General features: G+C 38.8%; 1 protein-coding gene and 1 pseudogene across 2 annotated transcripts in view; one reads left to right on the top strand and one right to left on the bottom strand.

Annotated features, from left to right (window-relative positions):
• Positions 1 to 19,572, bottom strand: part of TMEM245 (transmembrane protein 245) — a 94,809-nt gene that overhangs the window by 69,170 nt on the left and 6,067 nt on the right. For both annotated transcript variants that reach the window (XM_058302572.2, XM_058302573.1), the window contains exons 2-4: positions 14,777 to 14,894; positions 13,142 to 13,243; positions 276 to 392 (exon numbers count right to left, since the gene is read on the bottom strand). In XM_058302572.2, coding sequence (XP_058158555.1) covers positions 276 to 392; positions 13,142 to 13,243; positions 14,777 to 14,894 — 337 coding nt within the window. The remainder of the gene's footprint in view (positions 1 to 275; positions 393 to 13,141; positions 13,244 to 14,776; positions 14,895 to 19,572) is intronic.
• Positions 6,818 to 7,935, top strand: LOC139439469 (SPRY domain-containing protein 7 pseudogene; annotated as a pseudogene).

Genomic DNA, 19,572 nt, shown 5'->3' with positions numbered 1-19,572 from the left:
AAAAAGAAAGAGAAAGAGAGAGAAGGATGAAATGGAGGTAACAAGGTCCAAGATAAGATAGCCAAAAACTAAATAAATTCAATGTACGAAAAAAGTGACAAATGAAAACAAAGGTAAGAGGGGGAAAGGTGCAAAAATAGAAATAGAGAGAAAAAAGTGAAGGACCATCAAGAGTAAGTTTGCATTTTGTGATGCTGGTGTCCTTAATCTTACAATCTATTTCTATTTCACTTTCCAGAGTAACTCTGAGGGCATCCCTACATAGCGTCAGTCACCTGCAGACTGTGCTGCCAGCTGGTCTTCACTGCTGGAGTCATATCCGGTGATAGAAATGGCCAAGGTTGCTAGAGTGGATGCTGCCATGGAGATAACTTGTCCTGATAACTCTGCCCCTGGAAAATAAGCACATATCTTTAAAACTTCTAAGCGGTTATTACTGATCTGCTAAATCAGAAGTTCTTCATCAAAGGAAAATGCTTAAGAATGAACAGAAAAGCATGCTAAAAATGCATTTCCTGGGTCTACAGAAGTGATTCATAAATTTGACTTTGCTCTCTAGGTATCTAATTTAAAATTACAATCCATACACCACAGTAGAAATACACTGCACATCAAGTCTATGAGATCCCAGATGCAAGCTGCCTTACTCTCTTTTGTATTACTAGCTCCTAGTACAGGAAGGGACATTCCATACTTTATTTTCTATGAAGTATATAATTCAGCACAGCAAAATCCACCACTTGCAGATCCAACAGACTATCATTACTTGGTTTCATGTTACATGTTTTCACGTTACATGCTTAATCATTTGCACTAGACTCAAATAAAACATTCACTGGCATTTAAGATCTGTCTGTAATGGCCAGCCTTTAACCTGCTATGGCAGACAAGTGTAGACTGACTCACACAACACCAGATACTGGCATGCTTTCCTGCACACTAGAGGCTGGACAGCTAAACACTGTATGTCTTGGACTCTCTTGCAGCTAAAGTCCACATGTGATACAGTTTCTACCAAGCAGGCACATCTGTGAAAAATCTGGAACACCAAAGCATGCACTGTAACTTGGCAGCCATATAACTCTCATGTCAAGCACAGTCATGGAGGCCTGTTTTTTTCTCCAGCAGTGTAGCCCAGGTTCCAGAGGTTCTGGCGTCTCATCTCTCTGTGCCAGCAGGCAGCAACAGTGGGATTTCTGCACCGTCCTTTGGTGTGGTTGGGTATTTCTCCCAGTGGCAATGCTTCTCTTCTGTGTAGAATCCAACCTTGATTCTCTGGCCTTCTAACACATACCTCTTTCCATTTAAACTTGCTAGAGTAGATTCTACTATCTACAATTAAGAGTACGCACCGTTCCCTTTTACCAAACCATACACTCTCACTCACAGAGCCATTCCCATTCACCAAACTATACACCCTCACTCACAGAGCTGGGACCTTACTTTTAGTAGGCCAATACATAACCTGACAACAGAGAATTCTGAACTCTGATGGTAAGCAGACATATTTGTAAACTCTCACTAAGCATTCATTCACCAAATAGGTGCTAAGATAAAGACACTCAAAGACCCTCTTCTCAAGCCCCGTCTAATATTTCAACTGCCAGTTGTGGATGAGTGTATTAAAAGCTAACATAAAGGTAAGTACAGAATGTCAGGGGAGCACAGAAGCTGGAAATCCCATCCATGCTGAGAGGTCAGGGAAGGACTTCCAAAGGAGCTATCTGACCAGAAATGTTAAAGATGCCATCCCTTAAACCCTTTAAAATAAAAGTTGGTCAAATTAAGAAACAAGTCAGTCTGGGGGAGGAAGTGAAAGGCTATGATGTTTTGGAAAGCAGAGGCTGAAAAGCAAATGGACACAGAAAGCAGGGAGCGAGCACAAAAAACAATAGCGGGGGGCATAAATAAATAAATAAATCCAAAAAAAAAAAAAAAAGCACTGGTGAGGAGGCAAGACTGCCCAGGTTCAAATCCCAGGTCCATCTAGGTACATGACCATAAGTTATTTAACATACAGATGCCTTAGTCTCCACATGTATAAAATGGGCTTAAATAAATTCTCATCTTACATAAGAGTTAAATGAAACAATACACACATAAAGTACTTTAAAAATTATCTCATTTGTAGGAAATGCTCAATCAATGTTAGCTATTATCATCACCTATATCAAAACCACTGGATTAGATGGTATAAACTGCACAATAAGTCACTAGCACCCCTACCAGATTTCTCTGACTGCTCATCCCCTTTCTACTTTTTATTATATCCATTTACATTTCTTATCCCTCTTGATATTTTTTAGATCTCCCCACATAGCTAAGCAAAATTATCTTGCATGCAGTAGATACTGAAAGACTTTAGAGCAGGAGTGCTTAACAAGGGGTCTGTGAGCTTGAACTGAAATTCAAAAAACCATTTTTGTGGGGACATGTTGGTATGGGTGTGATATATTTATTAAATAGTACACAGTACAGTATGGATTTAGTAAGTTTTCTGTGAAACAAAAAAGGTAAAGAATCCCTACTTTAGAGAAAGATCAAGAAATTAAACCTACAAAACTATGGCTTAGGGCCTAACTCTTTCAGTTTCCAGTCATCAAGAGATGCACAGAAACAAGCAACAAACAAGAGATAGCTGAACCCTCTTTCTCAAAGCCCCAGAAAAGACTTAAAAGGTTGCAAACAGGGAAAGTGCCAAATCACGAGAGAAAGCTTAAACACAGTGGGAAATCACCCTCATGGTGCCCTTGCTGGCCCCTCCCCCAACCCCTCACCCCTTGGCGTACATCCAGCCCACATGCCCACTGCAGGTCCCTGGTCCCTGGTCCCAGTTCTGGAGGGAGCACTGTAACACTCGTGCACAGGCTGTGCATATATGCCAGTGTCAATCCATCTGGTGGCAGCCAGAAGAACTGAACCAGGACACTTGACACAGGCTTGCCGTCCTAGAAGTTGCCTGCATTAGGAGGGGAGGTCTCCTCTAGAACGCTGCAGGAGACAGTCAGGTCCTAGCTGCCTGGGGCAAAGGCTTCCTGGCTGTGGGACATAGCATGCGGTGTCCAGGACCACAAGGAAACACCGTTTCCTAGGGAAGAGGGGACATGCAGATCCATGTAAATGGGGGGATTCCTAGAGCCACAAGTGCATGCTCAGGACAAGAGACATGCTCAGAAAAGACCAGGGAAGACCCTACGCTTTCACCTTAGGTTATTTTCAAAATTTATTGTTAGGACAGATAAGTTCTAAAGGAGAGTATTCACATGGGCCCATCTGCAATACAAAGAAAGGTGGCTTCTTTTTCTTTTTGGTAACTTCTTCTGGCATTCAAGAAAATCTTTTATAACACTAGCTAGACACAAACTTAAGGAACAGATCCCTCACTGTTTAAATTTTAGAGAGTATACATTAAAATATTAAAAGATCCAGGCCTTAACAAAAGATTACAAAGTATACAAAGCAGCAGGAAACAATGGCTCAGGCAAAGGAGCAGGATAAAGAATTTGAAACCATCAATGAGACAGATCTTGGACATGTCAAACAAAGACTTTAAAAAATGGTCCTAAATAAGTTCAAAAAGATAAAAGAAAATATGGACAAAAGTATGAAAGAAATCAGAAAAATAACAGAACACAAAGAAAACACCAATAAAATTAAAGAAATTATAAAAAGGAACAAAACCGCTTAAGACCACATTAACAGGAAAAAGGAGAAAAAAAAATTCCCTAGAGGGTTTCAACAGCAGATTGGAGCTAGTAGAAGACAGACTCAAGTGAACCTGAGTATAAGAGGACTGAAATTATTTAGTCTTAGTTAGGAGTATAAAGAAAAAGGAATGAAGAAAAGTAAACAGAGCCTGAGACACCTGTAGGACACCATTAATATAAGCACTGCAGGAATCCCAAAAAGAAAAGAGAGAAAGGGGCAGAAAGAATACTCAAAGACATAATGGCTGGAAACATCCAAAAGTTAATAAAAGACATGAATCTACTCATCCAAGAAGCTCAACGAATTCCAAACAGGATAAAGCCAAAGAGACCCAAACTGAGCTATGTTATAGTCAAATGTCACACGCCACACCTAAAGAGTGAATTCTCACAGCCCCAAGAAGGAAGCAACATGCCATGTACAAGGGAGGTTCAGTAAGACCAAGTGCCAATTTCTCACAGGAAACCACGGAAGCAAGAATGCAGGATGACATAAAGTGCTTAAGGTAAAACAATGCCAGCCGAGAATTCTGTATTTGGCAAAACTGTCTTTCAAAAAGAGGGAGAGGTAAAGATATTCCCAGAAAAACAAAAGCTGAAGGAGTGCACCACCACTAGCTAGCCCTATAAGAACTGCTAATAGGAGCACTGCAGGTTCAAAGGGAAGGAAACTACATAATTGACTGAAGCCACATGAAGAAATAAAGATCTCCAGTAAAAACAAATGGCATAGGTAAACACAAATACCAGTACTATTGTACTTTTTATTTGTAACTCCACTTTTTATTTTTTACAGGATCTAAAAAGCAAATACATAAAATGTAATGATAAATCAATGGTTTTGACTCATAATATATAAGCATATAATTTGTGACAACTATATAAAGGTGGGGGACAGTGGGGAATTAAAAACATTGTATGTGTATGCTATCAAATTAAATGGGTGTCAAACCATATGAGATTGCTAGAGACTTAGCACATTAAATTTAAGCCCCATGGTAAAGGGTAACCACAAAGAAAATATTGGAAAACTATGCATAGAAAAAAAACAAGGATTTCTGAAGGGTTCACTACAAAAATGGAAAAAGGACTTAAATAGTCGCTTCTCCAAAGAAGATGCGCAAAGGGTATATACATACAATGAAACATAATTCAGGCCTAAAAAGAAATGAAATTGTTTCATGCTACTATGAAGAGGAACCCTGAAGACATCACGTTGAGTGAAATAAGTCAGACACAAAGAAACAGACATTGTATCATTTCACTTACATGAAATAGCCAGAATATGAAAATTCGAAGAGACAGAAAGTAGAGTACAGCTTACCAGGAGAGGGGAGAAAGGAAAAGGAGGAGTTAGCGCATAATGGGTACAGAGTTTCTACTTGGGGTGACAGGAAAGTTCCGGTAATTTTTTTTGGTGGTGAGATTAGCACAACACTTTGAGTGTGATTAATCTCACTGAATTGCACACTTGGGAATGTTTGAGATAGGCAAGTTCATGCTGTATATGTTTCCTCAATTTAAAAACAAAAAAGAGTGCAATTAAAGAGACAATAGCAATTAAAGCCAACACATGATCCCAGACTGGATCCAATTTTTGATCCAAAAAGGACATTTTTGGGACATAATGAAAAACTGGAGTAGAAACTACAAGTTTTATAACAATGTTAAATATCTTGAACTTGATAATTTTACTTAAGGTAGTTATACAAGTGAATATCATTCTTTGGAAAGGTATACAGAAGTATTAAATGTTCACCTACTCTCAAATGTTTACAAAATAGTTAAACAGAAAGACTGATTGATGGATAGGTAAAAAATGATACAGCAAATGTGGCAAAATGTTACAAACTGGTGAATCTAGGTATCTGGGTGGGTGATAGAATGGAGTTCTCTATAGGGTTTTGAATTATTTTTGCAACTGTCTTGTAAGTTTGAAAATATTGCAAAATAAAGTTTTTTAAAAGAGAGATCCTGAAAGTAAAAAAAAAATTCTCCAACTTGCTAATATCACTAAAATATACAGTAAATATTAATAAATCTTTAAAAAAATAAATTATTTTTTTAAAGATTTATTTATTTCTCTCCCCTTCCCTCCTGCCCCAATTCTCTGTTCTCTGTGTCTATTTGCTGAGTGTTTGTCTTTGTTCGCTTCTGTTGTTGTCAGCGGCACAGGAATCTGTGTTTCTTTTTGCTGTGTCATCTTGTGTCAGCTCTCCGTGTGGGTGGCACCATTCCTGGGCAGGCTGCACCTTCTTTCGCACTAGGCGGCTCTCCTTACGGGGCGCACTCTTGTGCATGGGGCTCCCCTACGCGGGGACACCCCTGGTGGCATGGTACTCCTTGCGCACGTCAGCACTGCGCATGGGCCAGCTCCACACGGGTCAAGGAGGCCCGGGGTTTGAACCGCGGACCTCCCATGTGGTAGGCGGATGCCCTAACCACTGGGCCAAATCCGCTTCCCTATTCAATAAATCTTAACTAAATTAGAGAAAAATATGCAGTATCTTTCCAGTTAATACACAAATGATTCACCAAATTTTTGGAGTGCATGAAACTTCACAAAGGAATATATAGAGCAGCACACAGAAAAAAATCAACAAACAGTATTTCAAAATTATAAGACCTAAGATTTGTATCTGCTCTTATTTATCAAACAGACATGCATTTTAAGGATGCTATATTAATGATAACCTTTGGCACTTCTATAACCCCAGAAGTTCAATTGGGGAGATGATAAAATGGATGGAAGCAAGCCAGGATCAAGATTCGAGTGATCAAAGTCATGGTGTTGGATAAAGTCAGAGCTAAAAATAGACACAGAGACAAGGGAACATAACCTTGGGACTCAAGAACTATAAACAAAAAAAGGAAAAAGCATCCAAGGTTTCAAGTGTCAATCTACAGAGGGACATGGCCAGCATTAAGTTGAGGCCCAAATAACAGGCGATATATGGAGGTCCAAGCAGGCAGTCCACTGACATAAGCAGCCTAGCACCACAGGACAGAAACAAATCACAAGGTCAGATAGCACCTGTTAGTACAGCTAACTTGGCAATGGGCAAAATAACTTCTTTAATAATAAGGGAAAAAACAATCTAAAAAAGGAGATGCTTCTTAGCTGCTTCATTATCCTTCACAATGATAGTGGAGTTTCCAGTAATACATCTAAAGGAGGCACTGAATACCAAGTAAAACCTCCGCAGCATGCAGAGTTCCCTTTGAAGAAAGCTTCAATTCCATTACTATTGCAGAAAATACATCTTCCCTTCAATGGCATCGAGTACCACCTCACTGCACTACTGGTAAGTGACAAGGGCTTGGATATATAGCCCAGCAGGAGCTTCCCTAGGCCTACTGAACCAACAGTATTGGAACTGGGGGAGCACAAGATGAGCAGTAAGAGATTTAGCGTATAACTTTCCTTTTTTCCAATGTGGGCCTAAGCTGAATCAAACTGTTCATTCATACTGCATGTTCTCTCAAGAGATTTAAGGCAACCACCAGGCCTTCCCTGCAAGGAATTTCTGGTCGTTTACAATTACCAATGTTAGGAGGAACAGCACTCATCTGTTCTTGTCAGTACCTCTCAGGGTGAACATCCACGCTATTTAAGATACACGTGGGAGCGGCTGTGGTGGAGTCGGTGGGCCCAGCACTATGGACCCCCAGTGATATGCTGCCTGAGGTGCTGCCAGGATGGCAGGACGGGCCACATCTTGCCCAAGGAGATGCCGGCCGTGCAGCTGGACACGCATCATGTGGGAGCAGATGTTGTCATTGTAAAAAATGCACGAAGAATATGTGAAACATGAGGCTGTTTAGCCAGTCACCTTTCCATCAAAACTAAAGCTACTCTGAATTCAAAATCCAGTCCATGGGAATCTGGGGTGTTAGAATTTACAACTCGGAAGGTGATCTTGAATCAGATTCCTCCTGGCCGGGATGACTGAGCACTGTACCGCAACAAGGAAGAGAAAAACAGGCTGCTGGCAAACCGCCTTCCCCAGGAGGAAGATATGATGGGGATTACGATGACCATGCAGAACTAAATGTCTATCTGAATGGGAAAAATATGCATTGTCCAGCATCAGGAACATTAGGGACAATATATCCAGTTCATGTTGACAGTGCAATTTTGGATTGCCAGTTCAGTGAATTTTCTCACAGTCCTTCACCTAGTTTTGAAAAATTATTATTTGAAAAGCGATCTTCTAAATACATTTAAGATTTATTAACCTTTCCCCACCCCCATTGTTTGCACTTGCTGTGTCTGTTCATCTTTGTGTTTCTTTAGGAGACATCGGGAACTGGACCTGGGAACTCCAATGTGGGAGAGAGGCCACCTAATTGCTTAAGCCACCTCTGGTCCCTGCTCTGTTGTGTCTCTCTCACTAAGTTTTTCCTCGTTTCGCTTGTTGCATCAGCTTGCCATGCCAGCTCACCATCCTGCTCATCCTCTTTAGGAGGCACCAGGAACATTTGTGCCCTGCTTTGTTGTGTCTCTCATTACGTTTTTCTTCTTGTGTCACTGTTGAATCATCTTGTTGTGTCAGTTTGCCACACCTGTCTGTCGCGCCAGCTCCCTGTCTTCTTTAGGAGGCACCAGGAACCAAACCAAGGACCTCCCATGAGGTAGGTGGGAGCCCAATGGCTTGAGCCACATCAGCTTCCCTGTATTTTTTTTTAAACTTATATTTCTGCATTGTTAAAAGTGTTTACCATTTAAAGCTTTACCTGACCTACCGATGAAAATATGTTCTTAAAAATATGCCATGCCTGTTAGTGTTAAGGAACCAATGTCTTCAATATACCACCAAGATGTGATTTAAAATACTTGTGTTTTGTGATATGAAAATCAGCATACGGGGTAGTTTATTTAATTCTTAAATACATTTAACCTTATGGGTTGATTGATAGTATTAGGAATATATATATATATGGAGAGATTTAAAAGGGAATGTTTCTTATGTACAATATTTGTTTTAATAGAGATGTGGAGTTAGGTGGGTTTCTTGGTTAAGATAAAGTTCAGAACTCACTACTTTAAGTCTGTACTCCAAAAACTTGTATGTCAGTGTCTTTTTTTATACACCGTAAGAGTGAAAGAAATTTATATTACTAGCAACATCAGTGAGATTATTCTTTTATGGACTGTTTTATTTAAATGTATGTTTTTCTGTAATGAATAACAAAATAAAGAACTAAGGAGCATGCAGTGCCATATTGAGGGGAAAAAAAAAAAAGAAGATACATGTGATGTTTGTTTCCCTAGCTTTTGAAGAAGCATTTATCATAGGCAAAGTAAAAGGCTTTCTGAGCCTTAATTTCTTCATCTGTAAAATGAGTATAATAGAAATCTCATTGAATTACTGAGAGAATTAAATGAGATGTCATGTGTAAGAGCCTAAAAGAGCCACAGGAGATCACAATAAATGCTAGTGTTCCTCTTTTCTCAAAGGCCAAGGGAACATACTGAAACCGGAATCCAAGTTTTCACCAAGTAAGATTTTTGGGATCTAAGAGGCAAAAAACCTAGGTCCTATAGTTTTGGTTAACTAATCGGTCAACATGCAAGACCGAATGAGCTGACCACTACAAATGAGTGTGAGAGCCATTGGCAGCTGATACTTCTCCTTGTATAAGAGGATGGCTGATGCCTGTTCAAAAAGTCTGCTTTAGGGAGTGATCACTGGGCTTAGGTTCAAGGACCACAGGTTTAAATCTCAGCTCCATCTTTTAACCTGAGTGACTGTGGGCAAGTTAGGCGATCTCTGGATTTACATGTCTTCATCTACAAAATGGAGATATCAGCTATTTCACAAGGTTTTAATTAGTTAGTTTGTTTAAGGATTAAAAAACACACAGTGCATTTAAAAGCACATAAGAGTTCCTGGCCATAGCAGGCACTCAACATTTTTTTCCCTATCATTATCTTGGGCTTTCAGGAAATATCCAGTAAGTAAGAGCTTGCCAGGTCTAAGAAAAAACCTCTGAGTAAGGCCCCTGGATTCAAAAGGAACCACTGAAACTAACTCAAAAATGATCCACAGCAAAGTTTTCTGGGTCTGGGGGTTAAACAACTCATGATTTGAATCCTGATGAAATCTAAATAACTCTATGAGTCTAGTGAACCACAGATCATAAAAGCTTCTACGGCAGGAAAAGATTAAAGCTCAGAAGACACAGAGAAAGATACTTACACAGGTGACTAGAATGCAAAAGCAAGTCCTACAAAGGGGCAATGGAAATGACAAGGAAGGAATCTATAAACATTGCCATTCCTGTAGCTGACTATATTACAGTGACATCTACAGGAGGGAAATGAACATAAGTAAGAAACAAGCACTGTTCCCATGATGAATTAGATGGTGTGAGTTCTGATACCCAAAAGAAATGAGGTTCTAGCTGCAAGAGAAAAAGAACTATTCAGAAATTTAGGGTAAAAAAAAATTTAAAGATTATCTTATAATGAGGATTATCTAGTGTAGAAGTTCAGAGAAGGATTCTCAGTCAAGAATAACCTAATTTGGTTCTTGTTCTCAGGAAACATACATGGAAGTGCTAAGGATCAGAAGAGCATGATGTATGTAACCTACCCTCAACTGTGTAGAAGACGAACAGATAAACAGAAGTAGAATGATATAACAAACATGGCAAAATGCTAACAGTTGGCAAATCTGGTATCTGGGTGGGGGGTGGGGGTACACTGGAATTCTATGTATTGTTTCTGTATTATTTTCGCAACTTTCCTGGAAGTTTGAAATTGTTTCAAAACAAAAAGCTAAAAAAAAAAACAATTACAGCAAAGAATAGTAACCTTTTCCAAATCAAGGAAAACCAGCACTGTTTCCAAGTCTGCTTTTTTTTTTTTTTTTTTTAAGGTACCAGGGACTGAACCCGTATGAGAGAAGCCAGAGCTCGACCACTTGAGCCACATCTGTTTCTCTCCACGTTTATTCTGTGTCCCCTCCCCTTAATTTCCTTCCTCCTGATAGTCTAAATACAAATGCCCAAAGCCTGGCTACATGCCAATCCGCACCACAGGCCCTGGGCACACGGCTGATAATCATCATCAACCACGGGTCCTCTTGTTCCGCAAACTCAGCACTTGACCTAAGAATTCCTAGATTCCCTCGCAGCATCTAGACAAGAGCTACCACCAGTGGACTAGAATTTATAATTTATACTCAAAAGAAATCCTATCTGAAACCTCTGATTTAGGCCTACATTATATACTGGTAATAAAGTACTTATTGTGGCTCTAGACAATAGCAGTCAAAAGGAGAAATGTACTGGGGTGGGGGTTAGGCAGAACCATTTGAATCACCTTCTATTAGAGGAAAGGGAGAGGAAAAAAAAGGAAATAAAGCTAACCAGAGGAACAAGACAAAACCACCAAGCTTTTTATAGTAGTTGCCCAAACAGGAAGTTTAGACCCACTAGTCTGATATGTAACCACAGAGTCTAACAGATTACGACTGGAAGATGGGCTAAGCAAAGAAAACTTACAAAATAAATACAAAATAAAACAAAAATCTTCCTATTTTCTGCTGTCAGGGTAGGGTATTATTAAGATTCTTTACTTCAGGTCATTTTGAAACTCTAAATACATATTTATGAATTAAAAAATACCTTAAATTGCCACACAGTACTCATTTACTTAAAAAAAAACCATGATAAAAACCTACTTAATATTTTTTTAAAAATCCTTTTAAAAGGTAGGTATACAAATACACCTGAGTGTCACAAGTAGCAGGTCATTAGAATAAAATGAAGATGCTCTAAGTAATGCTGGAGAAGTATATCCATTAACAGAGAAAGATGCTCCTAACATAATTGAGTTTGAAGTGCAAGTTATAGTACAAAATGTTCACAATAATGTAAATTTTTGTGTTTAAAAAATTTGAAGGCATAAAAACCATTTGTTAACATTTTGGCATAATCGGTGGACAATAGGTTTCGGTTTTTTTTTTCTCTTCCCTCCCCCCTCAGTTGTCTGCTCTGTATCCATTCGCTGTCTGTTCTTCTGTGACCACTTCTTTCCTTATCAGCAGCACCGGGAATCTGTGTTTCTTTTTGTTGCTTCATGTTGCTGTGTCAGTTCTCCTTGTGTGCGGTGCCATTCCTGAGCAAGCTGCACTTTGTTTTGCACTGGGCGGCTCTCCTTACACGGCGCACTCCCTGCACATGGGGCTCTCCTACATGGGGGACACCCCTGCATGGCACGGCACGGCACTCCTTGTGCGCATCAGCACTCTGCATGGGCCAGCTCCACACGGGTCAAAGAGGCCAGGGTTTGAACCACGGACCTCCCATGTGGTAGGCAGACGCCTTAACCACTGGGCCAAGTCCATTTCCCAACGATAGGGTTTTGAATCATTTTTATTTTGTTTTTTGTCTCTCTGTATTTTTTAATGTTTCTATAGTGAAGAGAAATTTTATTTTTCTTTTAAAAATCTGCTAAAATTAGTAATTTGCTCTTTTCATATCTATATAAGCAACAGGAAGAAGCAACTGGACAGAGTGCCGTCACTGTAGAAGCTACGTGCTGCGTAGCCCAAACGCTCTGGTCCCAGCTGCTCCCACAGGGCTGGGTAAGTGGAAGTCCACCCAACAGACTCTATTACAGGCCCATTACTACATCCTGACCCCACTCCTTACAACTCATTAGACTTTGTAACTTTAACAAACCATTTCTGGATATAGACTCTTTCAGTCAGAGTGCCTCAAAAACAATCTTTTAAAGAGCATGGTCTAACAACCTAAAATTTTTTTCCTTCCCCTCACCCTCCCTGCTGTTTTTTGCTGTCTGTGTCCATTCACTGTGTGATCTTCTGTATCTATTTCTCTTTTTGTCTTATCTTTCTCCTCTAGGATTCATCAGGATTCGATCCTGGGGACCTCTGATGTGCAGAGAGGTTCCCTGTCAATTGTTTCACTTCAGTTCCTGGTCTCTGCTGCGCTTCACCTTGACTCTCCCCTTCATCTCTCTTTTGTTGCATCATCATCTTGCTGCATGACTCACTTGCACAGGCACTGGCTCACTGCGTGAGCACTGGCTTGTTGCGCAGGCACTTGGCTCGCCACGCGGGCACTCGGTTTGCTGCACGGGCACCTACACGGGCACTCAGCTTGCCGCGCAGGCACTCAGCTCGCCAGGCAGACACGCTTTCGCCTCTCCTTTTTCATCAGGAGGCTCCAGGGATTGAACCTGGGTCCTCCCATATGGCAGATGGAGGCCTTATCATTTGAGTCACATCTGCTTCCCAACCTAAATACTTTAAACAAATATTTTCTATTCAGCAAATACCCCGGGTTTCTAAGCCAATGTAAAGCCATGTCATCAAAGTTATTTTGTTGTTTTCTTTTGGTAAAGCTACTTTCCAAAATGTTTCTTAGAGCACTAGGAATCAAAAGCCCTTATTTCTTACCAGAAGACTCTTTTCCATTCTGTTTTTCATAGAGGGTGCCCACGGACATCAGGAAAACAATAACCAGGAATACTGGGATTCTCCATGAGCCAGCCAAGGATGCTGAAATTATTAAAAGTTAACATTTTTAGTGAACTAAAAACCTAGTACTTCTCTTTAAAATAACCAGTTCAGTAGACTGACAGAAAAATTTGGTACATATATTAATAAAACTGTTTCTCTAGGGAAATTTTTTTAATAGGATGGGGAGACTTCAGACAGATTAAGTCTCAATATTAGGCTTTGCACACTAAATCTAGCCCCTCTCTCAGTGCTCCCTGGTCTGAAGGATTGGGTATGTTGCCAACCTCTCTTTAATGGGATATTTCACCTGAGGAATTAAATCCATTCTAAACTATACACAGGGTTTAAGAGCATCCTGAACCCAAAGCACCCACATGACCCTGGAATGACCAGCATCAGGCATAGCTCCTAAAAATCAGGAAGCCCGGCTTGATTTCCTAAAAATACCAACTGGAGCAAACTCAAGGAAAAGAGGAATGGCCCAAAAGGGTGCACAAAGAGTTCCAATGTATTCTCTTTAGTTACAGTGTCAAACTGTTACTACATGGCCAAGGATCAGGTCTACCCACAGCCATTTGCATTTCCCTGAGATTGTCTAGAGCCTCATCAACATCCTGCCTGCCTCCCTCCTCTGCCTTCCCCAGATTCAAGATGGGTCCCATCAGACTTCAGGGGCTCTTTCTGACAATGCCTCTGGTATTTCAATCGGCAAAGCTAGAGGGTTAATACTGTTGTTCAACACCAACTCTAAGCACATACATTTTCCAATTTAAAAAAAAAAAACTTTTAACAATAGTAGCTCTAAAAATTACTTTCAATAGACTATCTACTGCTGTGGGTTACTGAATTTTGTTTTTAAATTTGAACTTAATGTTTCCATAGACCCAGACTAAGAGATAAAAGAATCCCAACCATATGTATTAGGCTGAAGATCATTCTATAACTCTACAACATCCTCCCAGCCACACAGCTGTCAGGGAGCATGTGAACAGCTCTGACTCAAGTCATCCGTATGCTGAACAAAGATTTGTCTCCCTGAAGCTACGCACCACTCTGTCATCTGTGCATCATGGTTACAAAAATCTGTTTAAATTACTTTTTCATAGGGCAATTCTCCAAACATGGTTTCATATTTTATACCTCCTCACTTCCACCCTCTCCCCACCCCTGCAGCCCCAGCCCACTTCTCTTATCCAGAGTAAATGTCTTCTCAAGTTCCTTTAACCATTTTTTGCACATGATTCTGAACACCTCTTATCTTTCTCAACCACTTACTTATCTGTATCCTCCTTAAGTAGGACATTCAGAAATAAATATGATAGTTCAGTATGCTCTCCTTTTAAAGCTATAATTACTTTTAAAGGATTTTTTGAAAATGAATATTTAACATAATTAAGACATTTTAAAGCATAACACTTTCATGAAAGATTAATGTAAAACATTTTCTAAATATTTTAAAGGATTCTAAATGCAACATAAAACACTACAAAGAATTAACTTTCATTCACACAGTCAGTCTCTGCTGATGTACATTAAATTAAACTAAAAAAAAAAAAAAAAAAAGTGACCCACCTAAATGAAAAAGCAATATAATCCAGACAGGAATTGAAACTGCTCTCAAGTAGCGTTCAGTGCTTGTATTCCACTTGAATGAAACAGTCAACACATAGCCAACTACCAACGTCCAGATCTTAAATAAATGAAATATAGACACAGTTGTAAAATATATGTACATGGAAATAAACATACAATTATACAAAATATGCAAGTATCTGTATGGTAGAAAGCACTGGATGTAGCCCAGATAAGCTGAAAGTTGGTGGGGTTAAAAGAAGCGTGTCTAGGTTCTCCTCCCTGTTTAGAGAAACCAAATTTAAAAATAAACAGATATTTGAAATCTCAGTGATTGAAAGATTTTCTTTAACAAAAAAAGCATAAAGATACTTTAAGATGTGTTAAAGTCCAAAAAGAATTTTATGCATAAAATAATTATGTATAATTGTGGAATTCCTGAAGTTTTCTCTTTAAATTAATGTTTAGAATGGAAAAGAAAAACAAGAAAAGAAAAGCTTTCCAAAAAAGGTTAAAAGATTCCATTACAGCCTAAGAAATATATTTGCTACTGGGAAAAGAATTTAAAAGCTAAGAATGAAGACAGCGCGCTCAAGTGTGACTCTGCTGAATGAGTCTAGAAAATAACAGATACTTGAATGAGTCTAGAAAATAACAGATGGTTAGAACCTAGTCCAGAATTATACGCACAGTTGAAGTACACCTGAAAAAGATATTACTAGAGGAAAACACAAGCAAGACTTGACAACGGGGTCCCCACCTCAGTTCTCCCTACACTAACCCAAAATTGACCCTAGAACTTACGCAGCATCCAAAGAAGTCAGAGTAGCATACACAAAAACTAATAACCTCATATATCAGTAGAACATTTACAGAAGTTGGAACGAACAATATCAGGAAGATAAAATTCAAGTTTGGCCTGGATCCTGGGGGAAAAAAAAGGCAAATTCAAACTAAAAAAAGAGTTTTAAGCTATAATTCAGAGCATGAAGGAAAAAAACTGATATAATCACTACAAATATAAGAAAAAATACCTCCTACTTTGTTTCATCGTATGTACCAAAAAAAAATTATCTTTGACTCTTAAAAAATGCTTATAGCTTCGAACCTGGAAATTCAGCTTTGCAACTTTATCCTTACTGAACAATAATAAATTTTGAAAAAGCTTTAAATATAAAGAACCTCATCAAAGTGTAACAGAACAGTAAAATGTTGATTACCTGAAAGTTCAACAACTGGGAAATAGTTAACTATGGATGATCTATGCAATAAAATGTTACACAACCACTAAAATCAGCTTGAATTTTTTAAAAACAAAGACTATACAGTTAAAAAAAAAAAAAGACTATATAGTTTAAAAATATCCCTAATGTCAAATTATTAGGAAAAAAGTAAAATACAAAAAAAAATACATAAAACATGATTAAATCTACAATATGGTGGGGAGGGGAATATACTAAGAAATGATGGTTATATTTGGACGGTAAGACTTTATTTTTCCTTTTCTGAATTTCCAAATGGCTTTTAATGAGCACTAATCCTTTTTAATGAAAAGGATATTAAAAATCTTCAAGCAATTCTCTCAGATGACATATTAAAGAGATCAGAACCCCAGATACATAAGGGCCTGGGAAATAAGCTGTAGCTATTATTAATAAATGTTCATGCTTGCAGGACCAGAAAATTAACTCTGGGAATTCAAAGAATTTAGAGATATGATTTAAAGATCAGAACAAAAGCAAAGTATAATAATAGTAGACTTAAATAACACTATAAATTACATAAATTAACTCAATTAATCCTCATAGCCCCATGAAATAAGTACTATTATCATCCCCATTTTACAACTGAGATTGCAAGAAGTAAGTGACAGAGGTGGGATCAGAATCCAGGAAATCTGGCCCAGAATCTGCTTTCTTAACCATAAGGAGAAAGAAGAGTGGTGCTAGAAAAATAAAGAAAAGCAAAAGCTGCTCCAATGTTCGCAAGGGAAAACAAAAACAGCAGATTTTTACAACTACAAATTGTTGAAATGAAAAATAATCCTCAGCCTATGGGTGGTCTTCAGGGGTAACCAGTCCTTCCCACAGAACGTTAAGTCAGTAACTTAGATGAATGTGTAGAAGGCATACTGATCATACTCTCAGATTACATAAAACTGAAAATAGCTAATAAAAAATGGGCTAACCTAATTATCATTCAAAAAGATATCCTGAAGTTAGCATAATGGGCTGACTCAGTAAAGTCAGTAGAACTCTCCCTGCTGCTCCTTTTCTCCCCTTCTCCTACCCCGCCTCCCTCTTTCCCTTAAGCCCTCCCCCTCCCACTTTTCATCTCCTCTTCTATCAACTCCCTACAATACAGAGAAAATGTGATCAGTGACTTCCAGGCTTGGGATTCTGACTTCTGGCTAGAACAAGAACAGAAAGAAGCCATAGGTGTCACTGACTCAGCACCTGGCCCCACCTAGTCCAAGCAAGAAATAGTGCCCCTAGCAGCAGCAATAAGAGCAATAGAAAGAACCAGCTGAGCAAAACCATCCTACACATCTGGGGCCTGCAACCAGGCATTACTGACCAGGACCTTGTCAAGCTGTGTCAGCCATATGGCAAGACTGTCCCAACTAAGGCCACACTAGACAAGATCACAAATACACAAAGACTACGGCTTCATGGACTTTGACAGTCCCTCAACATAAACTGCAACAACACTAAAAGCTAGCAGTGCACAGGCACAGATGGCAAAGCAACAGGAGAATCCTCCAAATGTATACATCTCAATCCTCCCACTATAAATGGATGAGTAAGAACTGGAGGGGGTGTTGAAGCCCTTTGGCCAGGGTCTCTCCAGCCTGACACCATGATGGGGCCACTTACCCAGCAAATGACCCACCAGCCCCTCGGTAGCAAGAGCATGTACATGTAAAGAGCTGCAGCCCCGCAAGGAGTGTCCATCTCCCAGGATACCCCCATGTTTTCCTCTAATGTTAATGGCAGTAACCAACAGAATCAAGTAACAGTGGATACTCCCTCTACCACGAGGTCTGTTACTTCCAATTCAACAAGTAACAGTGGACAGGCCTGGGCCTGGAAAAAAGAACATCTCTACACTCCTGCCTTCAGCCGCTCTCCACTGCTAATGGAGCCTGGTCGAACCATCACTTTTTTCTCTGCTACATTCAAAGCAATCAAAAAGACTTTTTGCTTTGCAAAGAAAAAAAATTAATAGGAAAAATGCAAAGTACTGTTAAGTTCAAAAAGGCAACTACACAAGTGCAGAACAGGAAGAGGACAGCTAAGCTACTTTTTAGATCAGTATGTGTCAGGAGTATGACTGGTGTGAATGCCTATTTATAAAAGTACGATATCCAGATCAGGGAAAGCAACTGTTCCAGTGAATTGTACATGATCAAACCACATGTGCAGTAAAAATGTAGGCTGGGAAAGAAATTGGAAATATAAGGAAATATCAAGATTTGACATTTCAAATAGCTGGGGAAAAGAAGTCCTCTGGCAAAGGCTTAGACAATTTTCTGTGGTTCTGAGGGCAGAAACAGTAGGTGGGAATTAGGAAGTATCACATTTCAACTCAGTATGAGGATAAATTTTCTAACTATAGCTACCTAAAAATGAAATAAGCTGCCATCACAAAAAGTGTCTCAGCAAAACTGACCCTAAGTCAGAGGTGACAAAGTAACAAATTCTACCCTAGGGGAGAAGGTGAACTAGAGGATCAGAAAGGGTATATACACTTTCAGATTTTAAGTCTATGATTCTTTTAAACCAATCTCCCAGAAGTGTTTGGTTTTTATCCGTTTGCCTAAGGAGTATCATCTGCAGGGAAAGAAAGAAGAAGAGACAGCATATTGCAAAATTGTTAAGAAAAACTCAGGGCTAAAGAGAAGCATGTAGTTTCACCTAGTAAATCTGAAACATACACAGATTATTACATTGCAGTATAGAGTAACTGCTTGTTAAATATATGCCCCAATTCCATTTCTAGGAATTTAAGTTTTAGAAGCACTGATACAGATAGATACAAATACGTTCACTGTGGCAGTTTACAATATCTAAAAATTGATAACAACCTAAATGTCACTTTATAGGGGATTGTTTAAATAATGGTGTATCTGAAAATGGAATAATTATTAAGACTTTCAATGGTGTGATGAATATCTATATTCAATGACCCAGTGTAAATTTATACATGTGCACATTACAATGGTAAAAATACATTTACCAAAATGTTGTTTTAAAAATACTATGACTGAACAATTGGATTTCAGATAGTAATTTGCTTCTTTATGCTTTTCTTCAAGTAGAGAATTTTTTCCAAAGAGTATATACTAACTTTATAAACAAGGAGGAAAAAAATATATTTTTAAGTTAAAAAAAAAAAAAAAAAAAAAGCAAATCTCTTTTTGGCTTATGAATTTTTTTCCAGTATTTTGAAGTATCTCCTAAGAAAAGATTCACTGAAGTAACATTAGTTCAAAGACTACAGCCACTTATAAAAATATTTTAGAGTTTATATTAAACCATTATGGCATATAATTATCCGTGGTTAAAAATGTTATCAGATTATACTATACAAATTTAGAGCTAAGAAATCTGGTAGGAACACTTTTTAAAAAGCATCCAGAAAAAAAGCCCTTATTCACCAAATGCAATGGATGTGTCATGATGATGGGAGAGAGTGTTGCTGTGGGGGGAGTAGTGGGGTGGGGGCGGTGGGGTTGAATGGGACCTCGTATTTTTTGAATGTAATATTTTAAAAAAATAAGCACTTATTCTATA

Source organism: Dasypus novemcinctus, chromosome 8 (genome assembly GCF_030445035.2).
Source record: "Dasypus novemcinctus isolate mDasNov1 chromosome 8, mDasNov1.1.hap2, whole genome shotgun sequence".
Classification (NCBI taxonomy): Eukaryota; Metazoa; Chordata; class Mammalia; order Cingulata; family Dasypodidae; genus Dasypus; species Dasypus novemcinctus.
This window is presented reverse-complemented; position numbering and strand designations above follow the sequence as displayed.